At 37.2% G+C, this 18,162-nt stretch overlaps 2 protein-coding genes across 2 annotated transcripts in view; one reads left to right on the forward strand and one right to left on the reverse strand.

The window, feature by feature from the left end:
• Positions 1-14,567: 14,567 nt before the first annotated feature.
• On the reverse strand, positions 14,568-15,200 carry LOC113466173 (nuclear pore complex protein Nup50). The gene is made up of 2 exons (XM_026821353.1): positions 15,010-15,200; positions 14,568-14,657 (listed from the first exon to the last, which is right to left on the reverse strand). The coding sequence occupies exons 1-2, from the start codon at positions 15,127-15,129 to the stop codon at positions 14,568-14,570; spliced, it is 210 nt and encodes a 69-aa protein (XP_026677154.1). The 5' UTR covers positions 15,130-15,200.
• Positions 15,201-15,210: 10 nt separating this feature from the next.
• Positions 15,211-18,162, forward strand: part of LOC103506266 (proton-coupled amino acid transporter-like protein pathetic) — a gene marked incomplete in the record, with an annotated part of 47,653 nt that continues 44,701 nt past the window's right edge. The window contains 2 exon segments of the mRNA XM_026821354.1: positions 15,211-15,419; positions 16,004-16,063. Of these exon segments, the coding sequence (XP_026677155.1) occupies positions 16,007-16,063 (57 nt within the window).

An 18,162-nucleotide genomic window follows, 5' to 3' on the forward strand; every position in this document is an offset into this window, starting at 1 on the left:
TCGGGACCTAGGGTAGCTGTTAATTATATGGTTATCTAGATGTGATCACAGTCCATTGACCTATTTTCGGTCTCACGCCAAAAGCACAGATAAGTATCTATCAACGCAGGTAAGTACCAAGAAAAAGGTGCTGTTTTCGTTAATATCTTGTTTGACTATCGTATTTAGTTTCAATTCAAATTAATGCCGCTAATAAATTAGTCAAATAATAACAGCTATTTGAGCCAAACTAGGTTTCACGCCAAAAGCACAGATAAGTATCTATCAACGCAGGTAAGTACCAAGAAAAAGGTGCTGTTTTCGTTAATATCTTGTTTGACTATCAACATGTTGTCACGTCAATAACGTCAACATAAGAACCCTATAAAAAATATCAGCAATAACAGAGACCTTGGCCTTCAAATCAGCCAGAGGAACCGGTTTTAAAAACTTACCCTCGAGTAAACTCATGTCCGACTTACGTAATAAGAAAACAAAACCGAAGTGGCAGGCAAATCGAACCCCCTTTTTGTTTGTCGCTACCAATAGCTTTCTATAATGATTGAAAGATTAAACTAAGCTCGTAGCATTAGCAGACTATGCAACTGTGTCGTGGTGGTTGATACATATTATAGAATCTGTGAAACCTGAAACATAGCATACCTATACGCTATACGTAGGTATTAGGGAGATATAACTTTTCCAACAGGAATGTCCATACACCTCGCGCGAAGTGGTGTTTTGATTAACAACAATTAGGAATCAATCAATTTCATTCAATAAACTAAATTTATTTGCATTAAAATACCATGTTAGATACCTTTTCAATGGTAGCTAATGAATATTGCTTGTGTTCATTTCACCACCTCGCGTTAATTTTATTACGAGGTATTTTATTGTGCGGATTTCAATATGTATAATATCTATCTACCTATCTATCCAAGAAATAAATATTTGTAAATGAACTTGAACTTTGGATTTATTGCTTCTGCATCTAAATTTAAAATGATAGGTAGGGGTACCATTCTATAGGAACCTTTGATTTCAAATGGTAGGTAAGTAGGTCTCTCTGTATGATGTAAAGGTAGGTACCTTTGAAGGTATCCGTAGGTGTACATTCTGTATTACCTATGTCATCTTAATATAACTTTTGTGAAAGTTTAGCTTACTGATCTAGGCACATAAAATGTACCTACCTACTCCTACTACCCACTTACCTATTTGGGGCAGTATAAATCATATAGAACGCCTTCAAACGTATCTAAGCAATCTGCATTGCATTAGTATTAGTACCTAATATTTCTAATGAATGCTGTGTTGCATAGTCAGATTTTGTCAGGCGTTTATAAAATTGCTGACTCCAGGACTGTAGATCCGTGACATGTGACCGATTGTGACCCCCTGCTTGAATAGCAGGCTAAAATAATTTATTAAATTTACAACCCATTCTTCTTCTCCCTCCTCTAGCCTCTTTCCCGTTTAAAGGCTTAGCAAGCAGACCTATTTTAATCGGTAATACCTATATTGCAGACTAAATTTACTACGTATTAAAATCTGCTTAACGTGAAACCCCTTTGAAAAAATCTGCCTGGCTTTGAATTCACAACCGGTTTCTGACTTCCTTTTCATCCCTGTGTACTTTACCATTTACCTACAGACTGTGTAGTTTTTTTTTTTTTTTTTTTTTTTTACCCCAACCCTATTGGTGCATTGGTAGGGTAGCGTTAGCCCATGACAGAATGACATAGACGTCTCAAAAAAGTTCCCAGTGGGCTGTCCACAAATAGTCGACAGCCGTCGATCGACGAGTTGAATCTATGTTGTCAAGGCAGTGTCTAGTCGACATCGACGGCCGTCGACTGGTGTGTGGACACAGCTTTAGAGCTCACTTCGTTTTTTCAATAAAGGAATAAAGGGTCTTCCTACTGTCGAATAAAACAATGTGATTTAAGCTAAATTATGATAATGACGTTGGTAATTAGCAGATAGAATTCGAGGTGATCATGATTGTTATCATGTTGATCACGTGGTTTTATTGTCATGAATTCATGATGCCAAAATCAATGACATAATCAAATTGACACTATTAGGTGTATCTATCTAAATAGGTAGGAATATACAGTATAAGTATGTCTCAGAACTCAGAACCCTTTGTAATTTTTGAACGCCTGCAACTCTTTCATTCGACACTTTTCCGTGTCAAATGAAAAAATAATGTAGGTAGGTTATAGAAAAAATAATGTAGGTTATAATTATTCACCATTTCTGATCTCTTTTCTCTTTATTTCAATTCTTAAAAAATCAATTTTTTCGATAAAATATCTCACTTCATATCCTTAGAAATAATCAGAATTGAAAATTCTCGCACCAAAAAGTTACTTTAGAAAAGATTTCTAAAACTTGCTGGGGCTGTTATAAAAGTTACCTATGAAATATTTTTCGAAAATCTGATTTAGTATCTAGATTCTAGGTGTCTAACAGGGGTAATAGGTGGGTAATAAACCACAAGGTCAGTGCGGTTAGGTTTGCTTACGCGGTACCAATACACCTCCCAGTTACATGCAAATATCTGTCTAATTATAGGCAATTCCTCTTTGTCTGTTTTAGTGGTTTTAAAAAGGGAATTATTTTTTCTCAAAATTAGGTTGTTTACAAAACACAGGAACCTGATCGCGGTACCTACACTTTGGGTATTTACCTACGAAGCGGTACTGAAAACGTGATGCTAGTGATGTAACACTACAATAACAATGTAGACAAACAAGACTTAATTGGGTACTTAGTTTCAATTCAAATTAATTCCGCTAATAAATTAGTCAAATAATAACAGCTATTTGAGCCAAACCAGGTCTCACGCCAAAAGCACAGAAAATAAATTGGATTTAGCTAAAAATCAGGAATTATAACTAGGTATCCACTTATGTGATCGATGTAAAGTTTGAAAAACACGTCAAACTACCTACACTTTGGGTATTTACCTACAAAACGGTACCTACTGAAAACGTGATGCTAGTGATGTAACACTACAATAACAATGTAGACAAACAAGACTTAATTAGATATTTAGTTTCAATTCAAATTAATTCCGCTAATAAATTAGTCAAATAATAACAGCTATTTGAGCCAAACCAGGTCTCACGCCAAAAGCACAACGTCAAACTGTTAGCACGATGTGAGAGTTCGGAACTTCAGTTCAAAACTGAATCTCTAAACCGGGTTGATGTGAAAAGGACAGAAGACGTGAACTCAACATTTTCCACTCTTGAAAATTTGTTTAAAATTCACGACCACTCTTCCTTGGGCGAGTTTCCTTGGGCGAGATGTGGATTTTAATTGAAATGTTTGAAACAAGTTGAACAAAATGAATGGTGTCTTGTTTGATGAAGGTTCCTGTCGAAATTTGTTTAAAATTCACGACCACTTACTCTTCCTTGGGCGAGATGTGGATTTTAATTGAAATGTTTGAAACAAGTTGAACAAAATGAATGGTGTCTTGTTTGATGAAGGTTCCTGTCGCTACCAATAGCTTCTAATGATTGAAAGATTAAACTAAGCTCGTAGCATTAGCAGACTATGCAACTGTGTCGTGGTGGTTGATACGTATAGAATCTGTGAAACCTGAAACATAGCATACCTACCTACCTAGGTATTAGGGAGATATAACTTTTCCAATAGGAATTTCCATACACCTCGCGCGAAGTGGTGTTTTGATTAACAACAATTAGGTATCAATCAATTTCATTCAATAAACTAAATTTATTTGCATTAAAATACCATGTTAGATACCTACCTTTTCAATGGTAGCTAATGAATATTGCTTGTGTTCATTTCACCACCTCGCGTTAATTTTATTATGAGGTATTTTATTATGTGGATTTCAATATGTATATCTACCCAAGAAATAAATATTTTTGTAAATGAACTTGAACTTTGGATTTATTGCTTCTGCATGTAAATTTAAAATGATAGGTAGGTACCATTCTATAGGAACCTTTGATTTCAAATGGTAGGTAAGTAGGTCTCTGTATGATGTAAAGGTACCTAATATCTACAGAAGAAAAACCTTGCCAGCCCAATAGTTACCTACCTTCTTGTCCGGGCGAACTTTATCCTTTAAACAGATAAAGTTCTCGGAACGGCAGGCTCTCTCCTAACCTTTCATCCTCTCTCTCTTCAATATTGTTCAACTTCGTCAAGATAAGATCTTCGTTTTTACAGTTTCCCTATCAAACACCTAAAATAGCCAGCCTAGTTAGCTTAATAGTTGGTAGTGCGTCTGCCTTGTAAGCGCTAGGCCGCGGGTTCCATTCCCGCCCGGGGCGGATTTTATCCTGGTGGGATAATGTTCGTTCTCGGAACGACTGGCTTTCTCCTATCCTACCTTCCTTCTCTCTTCGATTTCGGGACGATAAAACCATAGCAGTTACAGTTCCCCCTGTCAAACCTCTTAAAAAAATAAAAAATAAAAAAACACCTAAAATAATAATAATAATAATCCAGGAAGCAGTATAATCTATACCTATAACGGGGATACCTTCAAAGGTACCTACCCACTACTTACCTATTTGCGGCAGTATAAATCATATAGAACGCCTTCAAACGTATCTAAGCAATCTGCATTGCATTAGTATTAGTACCTAATATTTCTAATGAATGCTTAAAAGCCGGTGACGTGTTTTGCTCTGCGCATGCGCTGACATCACGTGTGACTGGATATCTGAGGGCTGGATAAAGGCTCTTTGGTCAGTCGGTGACTCGGTCAACTGTTTTCAGTTTTCACACAACAGTAAAAATAGTAGGAAAATAATTTATTATAAAGATGTAAAGTTAATTTCTATTAGGTAGGTACCTACCTAACTTCGTGTATTAGGCACCTAGGAGTACAATAGGAGGTATTTATTGTGAACAAGAAAACTGCAGCTGTACAACTGCACAAAGGTACAACTTCAATACCTACTGCACAGTAAAATAGGTGTTATTTTGTAATGAACTTCGTAATAAAAGTTAGGTAGGTACATGGACTCTTTTTAAAAAATAAAAGTAGGTAGGTGGGTATAGCATACCCCTTTTTATTTGAAACTGAAGAGGGAGAATCACAGGCAAAAAAGTTAAGGGGGAATATTACATCTTGAAGGAAGTTACTCAACCTATCCCACTCTCCCTACTCCAATATTGCACAATAATAATGTACCTACCTACTAAATAAAATGTTAGGGTAAGTAGGGGTTAGGGTGAAAAAAAACTACACAGTCTGTAGGTAAATGTTAAAGTACACAGGGATGAAAAGGAAGTCAGAAAACCGGTTGTGAATTCAAAGCCAGGCAGATTTTTTCAAAGGGGTTTCACGTTAGGCAGATTTTAATACGTAGTAAATTTAGTCTGCAATATAGGTATTACCTATTAAAATAGGTATGCTTGCTAAGCCTTTAAACGGGAAAAAGGCTAGAGGAGGGAGAAGAAGAATGGGTTGTAAATAAATTATTTTAGCCTTCCTATTGGAAAAGTTATATCTCCCTAATACCTAGGTAGGTAGGTATGCTATGTTTCAGGTTTCACAGATTCTATACGTATCAACCACCACGACACAGTTGCATAGTCTGCTAATGCTACGAGCTTAGTTTAATCTTTCAATCATTAGAAGCTATTGGTAGCGACAGGAACCTTCATCAAACAAGACACCATTCATTTTGTTCAACTTGTTTCAAACATTTCAATTAAAATCCACATCTCGCCCAAGGAAGAGTAAGTGGTCGTGAATTTTAAACAAATTTCCAAGAGTGGAAAATGTTGAGTTCACGTCTTCTGTCCTTTTCACATCAACCCGGTTTAGAGATTCAGTTTTGAACTGAAGTTCCGAACTCTCACATCGTGCTAACAGTTTGACGTGTTTTTCAAACTTTACATCGATCACATAAGTGGATACCTAGTTATAATTCCTGATTTTTAGCTAAATCCAATTTATTTATATCGATTTTTTAAACAAATCAGTTCGACTTTTTTCCGTGAGACAAATTAATTTGAAACTTTAATCACGTAAATAATTCAGAGAGATTGACGTGCGAGTTTTTTGTTTCATGTGAGTGCATCGGTGTTGATGTTTTCATACGTGCGGAGTACAACTTATGACTAGAAAAAGTAAGTTCTTTAACATATCTATCATCTATCTAGCTAGGTGTTGTACCTTTTTACTTATATCGTTCATACCTTTATTGTAGAAGATAAATATTGTACTGGCATCCCAAAAAGCGAACCTAAATAAAGTTTGTTATGCTAAATATGTGGGTACGAGTAAGTAGCTAAGTGAAGTACCTACACAAAATATGTACTCCTATTTGCAAAATAATTGCATTTCCACGGCACTATGTCAAAACTCAAAGCGAAATAATTAGGTAATCCCACAAAAAGTTTTTTTTTTTCTGTTTTGCATTTACGAGTACTTACTTAGGTTAGGTAGATGTAGGTAAGGACCTACCTTTTTTTTCCAAGTAGGGACCTACTCTGGTTTTAGAAGTACCTAGTAGATATTCTAATTTCTAATTATGGTATCACAATTTAATACCTACTAGTTCTACTACTTATAAGCTGTGATTTATTTAATTTTGATTTCCTAGCCTGCCTATTATTTATTTTATCACATTTTCATGTCAGCAAACAAGGTGTAAAATTAATTTGTAAATAATGCCTAGGTATTTAAAAACTTAGCTATGGGTGGAGTACCCAGTTCGAAAAGTAAAATATTTATTAAAAATTCAGTCTCAAACTAATGAAAGCCTCATCTCTTCTTTGATCAAACAGGGACCACTCTTCGGGGACCTCTCTACTTATCTGAGATGGAAATTATTGGTTAATGGAGAACTGAATATCTACTTACAAGCAAATTTTCAAAGTACATAGAACAGCCTAATTTTGAAGTGTGAAGTATCCGGCTTCATGAAAGAGGCCCTGTTATCCTGTTGATAATTCACTACCCATGTGAACACACTCTGTTCACATGCTGGGTGGATAGCTATATTTTTAGACTAAGTATCTAGAAAGAGGAAAGTTAAAAACAAAAGGTACACAAACTAAGTACCTAAGTAGGTATGTAAATTAGGAGATTAATAAATAATACTTGTACTTAAAATATTTTTCATAGTCACATTCTAATTAAAGATGTTGACACTACACAGTAAGTAATTAAGTATTCAGCCAATGTTGATATCATCTACAGAAAGATCTGTAATGCCATCCACTCATGCTCAGACTGCCTGACAGACCAAAGTCTATCACATGGTCAGAACATGTGTGACAGAAAAAGCTTCTGACCTAGGTCTGTCCTGTCCGATGGTCTCATGAGTAGTTGGCATAAGTTAACAGATATATAAATAGTTGAATACCTACCTGTATCAGGGCCATCCTTGATTGGGTGGGAGAGAGTGGAAGCCAAGGGGCCCAGCCCCTCCCCCCCCACTCAGGCTTCATTTTTCTCCTTTAAGTTTTTTTTTTTCTGTTTTATTTTATGAGATTTTAGTTCTAATCAATACGTAGGTATATGTGTACTATGTAGGTACCTACATACCTACCAAGCTATCTAGAAAATAATAATGATAAAATTAATAAAGTTGAACTTGCAATACAAGCTGCAGTTGTCCATAGAGTTGCATTATCTGCAACAACTTTCAGATTCTAGAATCGTAGTATCCTTGGTTTGATTCCAACGAGAATCAAGAAAAAACCAGTTCAAGCCAACAACGTGTTCTGATTTCGCAACAACCAACGTAAATCTTTAGTAAGGTACTGAACTTACCTACTCAAATTATAACACCTTACGACGAAACTGCATTGTGGATGTACTTATAAATTTGTGTTTTTTTAAAAAAAAAAAAAAAAAAAAAAAAAAAAAAAAAAGGTAGGTTGGTTAAAAATTTACCCCGAGAACGAACATTATCCCATCAGGATAAAATCCGCCCCGGGCGGGAATCGAACCCGCGGCCTAGCGTTTACAAGGCAGACGCACTACCAACTAAGCTAACTAGACTGGCACTTGGCCCAGTTGGTTGCAGTAAAAGAAGACCTTTAAACCGTTCTGTTGTGCACTGCTTAGTCTGTTATAACGCCTTTATAACTAGGTACATACTACATACATAGGTACCGAGCTAGTGAGGTAGGTATATTTTATACCTTTTGCTCTCGCCTTCTCTCTCTCCCTCTCTCTCTCTCTCTCTTTCCGTATCTCTCCTTACTTTTCTCTTTCTCTTCGTCTCTCATTCTCTCTATCTTTCTCTTTCTCTCTCCCATTCTTTTTCTCTCTTTCTCTCTCCCTCTCTTTCTCTCTCCCTCTCTCTCTCTCTCTCTCTACCACGCCATCTCCTAAATATTTTCGTTATTAAAATTGAAAGAATTTGTGAAAACATATTATTCACAAAACCTCAGACTCTCCCCTCCTCCTCCTTCTTCTTCGGTTATCTCCCTCTTATAGGTAGGTACCTATCTATTAATATTAATACGCTTTTTATCATATTTTGCAAAGCACTCTCGATGTATTACACATAAACGAACAATTTTCCAACCCCTAACGTATGGAAAGGTATAGACAGATGTAGAAAGCCAAAGAAAGAGAAAAATGAAAAGGGTAGAAACATGAATATGATAAATGAAGTGAATGTGCTCGCTATATTGGGTATGTCTTCACATGAGTGTATATTTTCCATAAGAGTTGAAGTCAAATTCAGAAAAAAAAGAGAGAAACTTGAAAGCGAATGAATGTAATGGAGAAGAATCTAAAGGAAAAAGTCTTGTAGGATGGTTATAACCTTTTTATACCTAGTTTTTATATATTATATATAATGATCATGATAATAACATGTGGTTGAAAGAGCTTGTGAGGAGTTCTGGTTGTATATACGTAGTTTTTTCAATATACGAGTAGAAAAGGGAAAAGTATGTAAGTACCTACATAAGTTTGTGCTTACAGAATGATAACACTTATGATAACGTAGGGTAGGTTTGATGCGAGTTCTTTTTATCTATGACTAATGGAATAGGGTTTATGATATTAGAGCAGGTCTTGCTTTTGATGGAGGGAGCTGTAACTGCCATACTGCCAAGAAGGTCTTATCGTTCCGAAATAGAAGAGAGAAGAAAGATAAGATAAGATAAAGCCAGCCGTTCCGAGGACGAACCTTATCCGTGTTGGATAAAATCCGCCCCGGCAGGAATCGAACCCGCGGCCTAGCGCTTACGAGGCAGACGCGCTACTTCTAAGCTAGGCTGACGATCTTCTTCTTTTTTTTTCCCCCCCTCGCCTTTTCCCGTGTACAGGCCCGTGGCCCGTGGGTCGGCGTTTTTCGTCAGCCTCTCAATCTAGGCCAAGCTAGCGCAGGTCTTGCTTTTGATGGAGGGAACTGTAACTGCCAAGAAGGTCTTATCGTTCCGAAATCGAAGAGAGAAGAAAGATAAGATAAGAGAAAGTCAGCCGTTCCGAGGACGAACCTTATCCGTGTTGGATAAAATCCGCCCCGGCAGGAATCGAACCCGCGGCCTAGCGCTTACAAGACAGACGCGCTACTTCTAAGCTAGGCTGGCGATTTTCTTCTTCTTTTCCCCCCCTCGCCTTTTCCCGTGTACAGGCCCGTGGCCCGTGGGTCGGCGTTTTTCGTCAGCCTCTCAATCTAGGCCAAGCTAGCAGCGATAATGATTTTGATAGCTTTGAAAAACTAATATTAACCCATGTGTGTTCTCTTGGTCACTCAGGGTCCTCATCACAACTCAATCCGTGGGCCCCACAGTGGAAACCAGTCATGTCCTGGCCCCAGGGGTCATCAGGAAAGGCAGCAAAGATGCCCTGCTCAACAGTATTGTCGAAACGTATCATAAGAACGAGGAGTCTGCCCAACACGGCAACACTGTCAGCAGTGACGTCAACACCATCAATCAGATGTTCAAATATACCAACAGTCGCGCCAAGAAACATCCGAAGAAAATCAGTAAGTAAAAAAAAATCTAAATCTAAATGATGAAAATCAAAGTTAGTAGGTAGGTATAACTAAATAAATACAAAATTCAGTGAGTATAACTAACTACATATCTATTATCTAGGTATAGACCTGAGATGAACATGGTCTTGGATACCATCAATCAGATGTTCAAATATACCAACAGTCGCGCCAAGAAACATCCGAAGAAAATCAGTAAGTAAAAAAATCTAAATCTAAATGATGAAAATCAAAGTTAGTAGGTACCTATAACTAAATAAATACAAAATTCAGTGAGTATAACTAACTACATATCTATTATCTAGGTATAGACCTGAGATGAACATGGTCTTGGACGGAGAGTAAACACGTCCCGAACTGTAACTGCTACAGTCTTATCTTCCCAATATCGAAGAGAGAAGTAGAACAGCATAGGAGAAAGCCATCCGTTCCGCGAATACAAACCTGATCTATTTAGAATAAATTTTGCCCTGGGCAGGCATCGAACCCGCGACCTAGCGCTTACAAGACAGGCGCGCTACCCTCCAAGATAACTAGGCTGACTAATTCTTCTCTCTAATCTAGGATAGTATGCCTATTCTGTATCTGGATGTAGGTATAGGTACCCAGGTTGGAATACATAGAATTGCAGGTTCAGGCGTAGGATAGGTATGTAGGCACTGTGTTTTGCGGTCGGGAAATTATTGAGAGGACCAGTGTGTATGGTGTGTTACATACCAACATACCATGTTGTAACGAACATTAACCGATATCAATTAATTACTTTAGTATCCTCAACACATCCCGCGTGCAAGGCTTTGATAGGTGGCTCAAGTATGAGGTTGTGGATATACATATACAGAGCTAGGCTAGCTGGGCTATGCTAGGCTTGAAAAATAGAAGAAGGAAAGAACTGAATATTTTCCGTATGCTTAAGTATTTTAATATTTTTTCTATGTTTCAAGCCTAGCCTATCCCTATGTATAACAACTAACTACAACCTAAGATTACCTATTCTATTGAACAAAGTGAGTTTTCAGTTTGTTGGGTTTTATGAGGGTTCAAATAGAATCCCGACATAGACGGGCCAGCTTAGCAGCCCGTTCACACTGTACGATTTTTTCTTCGTCCGAAGTTGCAAATCGTCGAGTTAAAACTCGGAACTCAATCCACTCGTTCATTGATATGCCGCCCAGTCAAGAGCCGCCAGCAGTACTGCCATTCTATGATATACCATTTTTAAATCGAAGATAGGTAGATCATGGTTTGATGGACGATTTTGTTTCTCAGGCGACGATTTACAAATTAGACCCTACAATCGAGCATTTTAGGCTGTAGGTTTATAACTAGGGAGCTCGATTTCTCTCCTACCTCTTGCTTCAGACCTGTAGACCCACAAAAATCTATGGGAAATGATCAGTTCTATTCTGGACAGCAAAAAATGCTCTATAAGTTGGATATCCCTACCTAGCTGATTGCAAACCAGTGTTTGGTATATTTTTATCAGATAGGAAAATAGATTCTCTCTATTATTTTGTACATAAGTAAATATTATACAAGATCGTTGACTGAAAAGTTACGTGCCTACCCAAAAAGTACCTATTAGTGTTTTATTTGGACTGTAAGCATTAGAGTTTTAGAGGTCCAATTTCTTCAACAGTAAAAAAAAAAAAAAAAAATGTTTCTAAGTGTCATTTGGACTGGCTCGAAAATTTCGTACAGTTTGGAGTCGAGTAGATTAGAACACATCACACGCCTTCAGCCAAACTCCATTTATCCAGGGTCTAGCTACTCTAAGTTTACCTACCTTGCCCTTCGGATCAATTTAATTTGGAAAAAAAATTCTTGGGTACTAGGTACTTCTTTTAGTGAACGACTGGTATAGAAATTGTTCTTTTTCGTAAAAAAAAAAAACATCTTGTGCACAGTAATAAATATTTTCTATTATAAACCGAACACATCTGCCGACTATTCATTTTCCCCTGGTCTTTGATTAACAGGACGAAAGAAAAAGGTCTTTCCTTAACAGGACAAAAGTTGGTCTTTTCTTAACAGGACAAAAAATGATTTCACTAATTCACGTTTTTCTGAAGCCATCAGCAATAGTCCTTTGATTGCACCAGTTCTCGACGGATCACTGACGTTAAGCGACGCTGCGCATGGTTGGTATCTGAACGAGTGACCTTCTGGCACAAAACGTGCTGGCACTCAGTCACGTGAGGAGCTGATTGAAATGAACAGCAAAAACAAGCTGGGCCCGTCCCCCCGGGAATTTTTTAGCCCGTAGTTTATTCGATCGTGGTTAAAGAAAATCAGTACCTATGTACACCTACTAATGAGAGACAGAAGAGAGCGATATGAACTTAACGAGGTTAAACAACTATCTCTTACAAGCTAAAGGAAAATGTCTTTATGATTTTTCAATAACAATGTATGTTTCAATTTATTTCATACTGGATCACAAGGATTTTTCTTAAAAAATTATACTTAAGAATACAAAGTAAAAAGTAAAAATTCATTCATATATCCCTGGAGAGACGAAACCACCAAAGCTCTCAGGTCACGGGTGCATGAATGAAATGAACAAACTTGACGTTCAACTGACGAACCTTTTCCTCAAATTGTTGCTGAGCCTCTGAATATGAATGAAATGAACAAACTTGACGTTCAACTGACGAACCTTTTCCTCAAATTGTTGCTGAGCCTCTGAAAAATAAAAGAGAACAGGTTTAAATTAATTTGCTTTTTTTTCAAGTCATAATATACATGTAGGTATAAATATTTTATTTATTTATTTTGCAATTTTAACAAATTCACAGTTCACTTTTTTCAAACAGAGAACTATACCTACCTATCATCATGCATCAGTCCAAAAAGAAAAGCTTCCAAGTCCATTTTTCTAACAATCAATCAATCTCAAATTCTTTGAGGTAAAGCAGAGCTTTTTTACAACTTTTGTGGATATCACAACATTACTAAGTGCCTCCTTTGCAATCAATTTCCATATTTCAATAATCTTTTTACACTGGTAATGTCACCACTGGTCGCTACTTGATTAAAGTAGCTACTGAATTATCCTCACTGAGCTGAGTGCACCCCGAACTCCAAGCACAGAGCCTAAAAAAACCTTGGTCCCACTGGGAATCCAACCCAGGCCTCCTGCGTGCAAGTAAGTGGATTTGGTTTTGCGTAAAACCCGATTTTGCGGGATAAAGGAAGAAAATCAAGTTGATTTGAGAACTTTCAACTTATTTGAGAATGTAATAGAATATTAGATGTGTGTACTTCTTTATAGAGACAGAGACTCTACGTGACTACCCATAAGTGTTTCACTTTCACCATTGAAAAACCCTGAAGTAACACTTTTTGCACCTGTCCTGAAGAAGGATCACTATGTGTTTCTCAAAGGTCAAACCAAGTGATGATGATAGAAGGTAGGTATTTAGCTTTGCATTCAGATAGGTAGTGTACTTACTGTCTCAGAACTGAGCACTCATTTCACACATTGTAATAGTGAAACATTGCATGTTTCACTATTACTCACAGGTCTACAGTTGCACATGTATGTTGACATGAGCCTTGTCCTTTTGAACAAAGGTAGATGCATGAGAGACACCCAAAAAATGGACCAACATAAAGTCAAGTTTGTAGTTCAACTCTAAAGGTGACTTTTGGTGAGATGAAAAGAGATAAAAAAAAAATATCTAAGTGCATGAAAAAATGTTCTTGAATAAATTTTAAAAAGACCCTAGTTGTTGTAGGAATACTTTTCTACCTCAAAATACTTATCGGGGCCGTATCCAGGATTTTGTCAAGGGGGGGGGGGGGGGGGGGGGGGGGCATCAACAACGTGACCAAAAAGAAAATCAATTAGGACATACTTATTTAACCAGCAAGTTCATTATTATGTTAAGGCGGTCTCTTCTTGATCCCTTGTGTGCCAAATCCGTCTTAGTTTAGAACTATTGCACAGTACGTTTAAAAAGGAAATAATACATTTCAACATGAAAAAAAAAAAGGAAATGGTCTGAAGACAGAAAGTTTCTGCCACACACATGTTCCAACTGTCTGTCAGACTTGTCAGAACATAAATAACGGAAATGGTCTGAAGACAGAAAGTTTCTGCCACACACATGTTCCAACTGTCTGTCAGACTTGTCAGAACATAAATAACCAGTATTAGAGAGTCTTTCATAGTGAGGTGCTTGTTCCAGAGCCATGACAATGAAAAAATTCTATAAAAAGGAGCTTTCACAAATGAGCAGTGACGAATGTTATTGTAAGGTTATGTTAAACACAAAAAGGAGCTTTCAAAAATGAGCAGTGACTAATGTTATTGTAAGGTTAGGTTTAACTGCAGACAGAAGCTGTACTTTTGGTAATTATGCAGAAGTCACATCTGTGGAAAAGAAAAGCTCCTTTTTCAATTCAACCTAACCCTATAATAACACTAATCACTGCTCTAATTGTGAAAACTCCTTTTGTTTAACCTAACCCTATAATAACACTGGTCACTGCTCGTTTGTACCAGTTTGTTTGGTAGCAATATTCCACGGACGTGACTACTGCACAAGTACCGTACTTTTCATTGTCACAGCCCAGATTAATGAGACATTGGTTTGAGCAAAACGAAAATCAGCTAGTCTCTAACATACCTTTGAAATTTGAAAATAGACTCTCGGAAGCATTGGTTTTGTTGGGGTTACGTCGTACAGCTCGGATAACCCGCCGCAGAAGTCTTGGGACCTTCAATTTTCCTGAGAATATTATTACTGCAGAAATATGTATAGGTATAGGTAAGTAGGTATTTTTTGCCTACATAGTTTGATTTTCCGTAAAGACTGTTCTTATTGTTTGACAAGAAAGAAAATCATAAAACACTAAATAGGGGGAGATTGGGAGAAGTACGCACGATCACAAGGCGGGGTTATGAAACGAGTAGAGCGAGAGCATAGAGAGCACGTTAGGTTTATTTGGAGAGTCGTTTCAGTGTGAAATGTGCTCTCATGTGATATAGATAGTTTGCAAACATATCACTAAGTAGTGCGAAAAAGAAAAAAAAAAAACTTAATGTAACCCGCCGCTGACTCATTTGTTCTTCTGAGGCTGCCATGAACCTTCCGGGTTCCTCTGGTTCTTCTTCATTAGCCCAATTCTCATGGTTCAAATCTGATTCCGCCGTACGCTTCTTGGACATTTTGATGTAAGCTATGTATGTGGGTAAAAGGTATTACCAAAGTGAGGTTGGGATCACAGCTGGAAAGTACCTGACAACTTAATGAAAAGTGATTGTGAATTCGCTTATATTTTTCCCCCGTTTAAGGCGCTTTAACGGACGGTTGTTCGCGCAGATACCCCTATAGGTTGAACAAGTGGAGGGCTTTAATTTTTGCCTGCCTATCGTTCTTTCTTTTGTGATAGAATTTTTCTCGTTCCCTTTTCAAAAGTGTTCGTTAAAACGGAATCTACAACTTGTTCGAATTTGACATACCTGACAAGGTATTTACAGTGAATGTATTATTCACCCCTGATGTGCTTGTGCTTTCAATCACTAAATATTACAGCAATGTAAGAGAGTTGTACAAACTTTACTAAAAAGATTTTATGAATATGAATAAAAGAAAATTCGAAAGTTCGAAACCCCCTGCCCCGAAACGTACCTCGCGCAACTTTTCGATTTGTTTTCATTTTTTTCTTCTTGAAAAATGGCGCGCTAAAAAGTCGCGTTCACACGAGAGTAAAGTAGGCTTCACTTTTAAAGATTTTGCTCTATCTGCTTGTTTATCCACTCATTTCAGCCTCCTTGACCATTGCTAACTTCTCCATTCATTCAGCCATGGCTGTCTTCACAAAAAAAACTTGATGAAAAGTGATTGTGAATTCGCTTATATTTTTCCCCCGTTTAAGGCGCTTTAACGGACGGTTGTTCGCGCAGACACCCCTATAGGTTGAACAAGTGGAGGGCTTTAATTTTTGCCTGCCTGTCGTTCTTTCTTTTGTGATAGAATTTTTCTCGTTCCCTTTTCAAAAGTGTTCGTTAAAACGGAATCTACAACTTGTTCGAATTTGACACAATGCCTCACCGGTCAAATAAGGAGTCAACAACTCCGCTCCATAGTCCTCAACATGGGGTAAGTTTTACCGCTATTGAATCGGTCACTTTTTTTTTAATAGGTTTGATAGGGGGAACTGTAACCACGGAGAATCGTCCCGAAATCGAAAGGAGAGGATAAGAAAAAGCGTTCTGAGAAGCCGGGAACGAACCTTATCTGTTTAGGATAAAGCTCGACCCACTCCATAGTCCTCAACATGGGGTAAGTTTTACCGCTATTGAATCGGTCACTTTTTTTTAATAGGTTTGATAGGGGGAACTGTAACCACGGAGATTATATCGTCCCGAAATCGAAAGGAGAGGATAAGAAAAAGCGTTCTGAGAAGCCGGGAACGAACCTTATCTGTTTAGGATAAAGCTCGACCCGCGCGGGAAACGAACCCGCAATCTAGCGTTTACAAGGCGGGCGCGTAACCTTCCTAGCGAACTAGGCTTATTCTTATTTGCATATTTTTTTAAACTTTTTCCCCCCTTCTAATTTGTGTTGCTTTAAATTTCATAACTACGCAGGTTTTTGCGTACGAGTAGGTAGATAGATATTTACGGATTAACTTAGTTTCGGTACCTACTTACCAAGTATGTAGGTATAGCTATCTATATATGGGTATAAAAAAAAAAAATAGGTAATCACCTGTATATATCTATTTTCTACAATGGTTTTCTAGGTATTAATATATTTCTTTTTCCATTTATGTGCGACATGCACCTATGTAGGCAAGTAATAATTTGCATTCTTATTGTAAACAGTAGAATATTTGTAAATACCAAACGTTATTTTCGTCGTAGGTAACTGACCATCCCACGTTTTGCTAGTGCTAGTGCGTAGGTAATTATGAAGAATTCATTGATGACATTAGTGTCCAATGTTATAATTGTTACCTATTGTAATATTATTATGTAGGTATTTTACCTACAAAATGTTGACTGTGTATTTTTCAATGTAGGTGAATGTTTAAAAAACAAAAAATGAAGGATGAAAAACAACAACACCAACAACAACAACTAGGTACCTACCGAACACTTTTTTTTTCTTCAGCGAATAGCGAAAATGACATTTTCTAGAATTTAAGATATAAGCCATCAGCGGGCACATAAACAAATTTCTTGCCTTCTCCACTTTCTTCTATTGTAGGTAAATATTTACAAAACAAAAAATGAAGGATGGAAAACAACAACAACAACAACAACTAGGTACCGAACACTTTTTTTTTCTTCAGCGAATAGCGAAAATCTAGAATTTAAGAATGCCATCAGCATATAAACAAATTTCTTGCCTTCTCCACTTTCTTTTTCTTCTTCGCCTGTTCTATGTTCTCCTTTTCCTCATTCATCTCCTTCTCATCCATCTCCTTTTCTTAAAGAGAGAGAGAGAGAAGTGGGAGGAAGTGGAGTGTTATTTTACCTTTCCTAGATGCACATACATATTTACTCTGAAACAGTGAAAATTTCAAGCTTATCTGTTTCAAACATTCCAAACCAGAATCCAGGATACACAGGCATCTCAACATTTAAATAAATAAAATACTTATTTTTTGCGTACTGATGAATGAGTATGTACGGACGAATGAAATTTCTTGCTTTAAAGATACTTGCTAATTTGTTATCGGTGTTTTACCTGTTGACTTGAACAATTTCTCTTTCAATAATAATTTTCACTAATACGTTTTATTGTTTCCTGTCTTTTCAGGTAAGTGCTCTTTTGTTCCCCCTGGATGGACAAATCGTTTTGAGAATGCCAAGTTACCATGTTGACTTGTGGAAAAGTTCGACCTTGTGAGTACTTTAAAGGAAATCTGACCCAGAGTTAGGTAAGCCTTTGAAATGGCTAAATGTATTGTAGAACAGTTTGTAAGTACAAGTATTTCGTTATCGTTTGACAGAGATTTGATTGACAAACGTACAAAGCAACGCGTCAACGCAACGGTACAAATTAAATTGAACCTTTAGAAGAGAAAGAGAAAACATTATAACTTCTGACCCATGGTATAGAACAATAATAAATTGTCCTCGGTATATTGTCCCAGAGAGAAATTGATCTTCTTTTGGTCATTAAACTCATCTTTTTTCGTCAATTTAAAATCTTCCGTTCGTATACTGTCGTCACTGTGAACATAAATG

The sequence above is a fragment of the Diaphorina citri genome, unplaced genomic scaffold (assembly GCF_000475195.1).
Source record: "Diaphorina citri unplaced genomic scaffold, Diaci psyllid genome assembly version 1.1 scaffold224, whole genome shotgun sequence".
NCBI classification, from domain to species: Eukaryota; Metazoa; Arthropoda; class Insecta; order Hemiptera; family Psyllidae; genus Diaphorina; species Diaphorina citri.

Coding starts and splice junctions, on each gene's coding strand:
- LOC113466173 (XM_026821353.1), bottom strand. CDS start 15,129: ATGTCCAAGAAGCGTACGGCGGAATCAGATTTGAACCATGAGAATTGG. Junction 14,658..15,009: donor AACAAATGAGTCAGCGGCGG/GTTACATTAAGT, acceptor CTTCTGCGGCGG/GTTATCCGAGCTGTACGACG.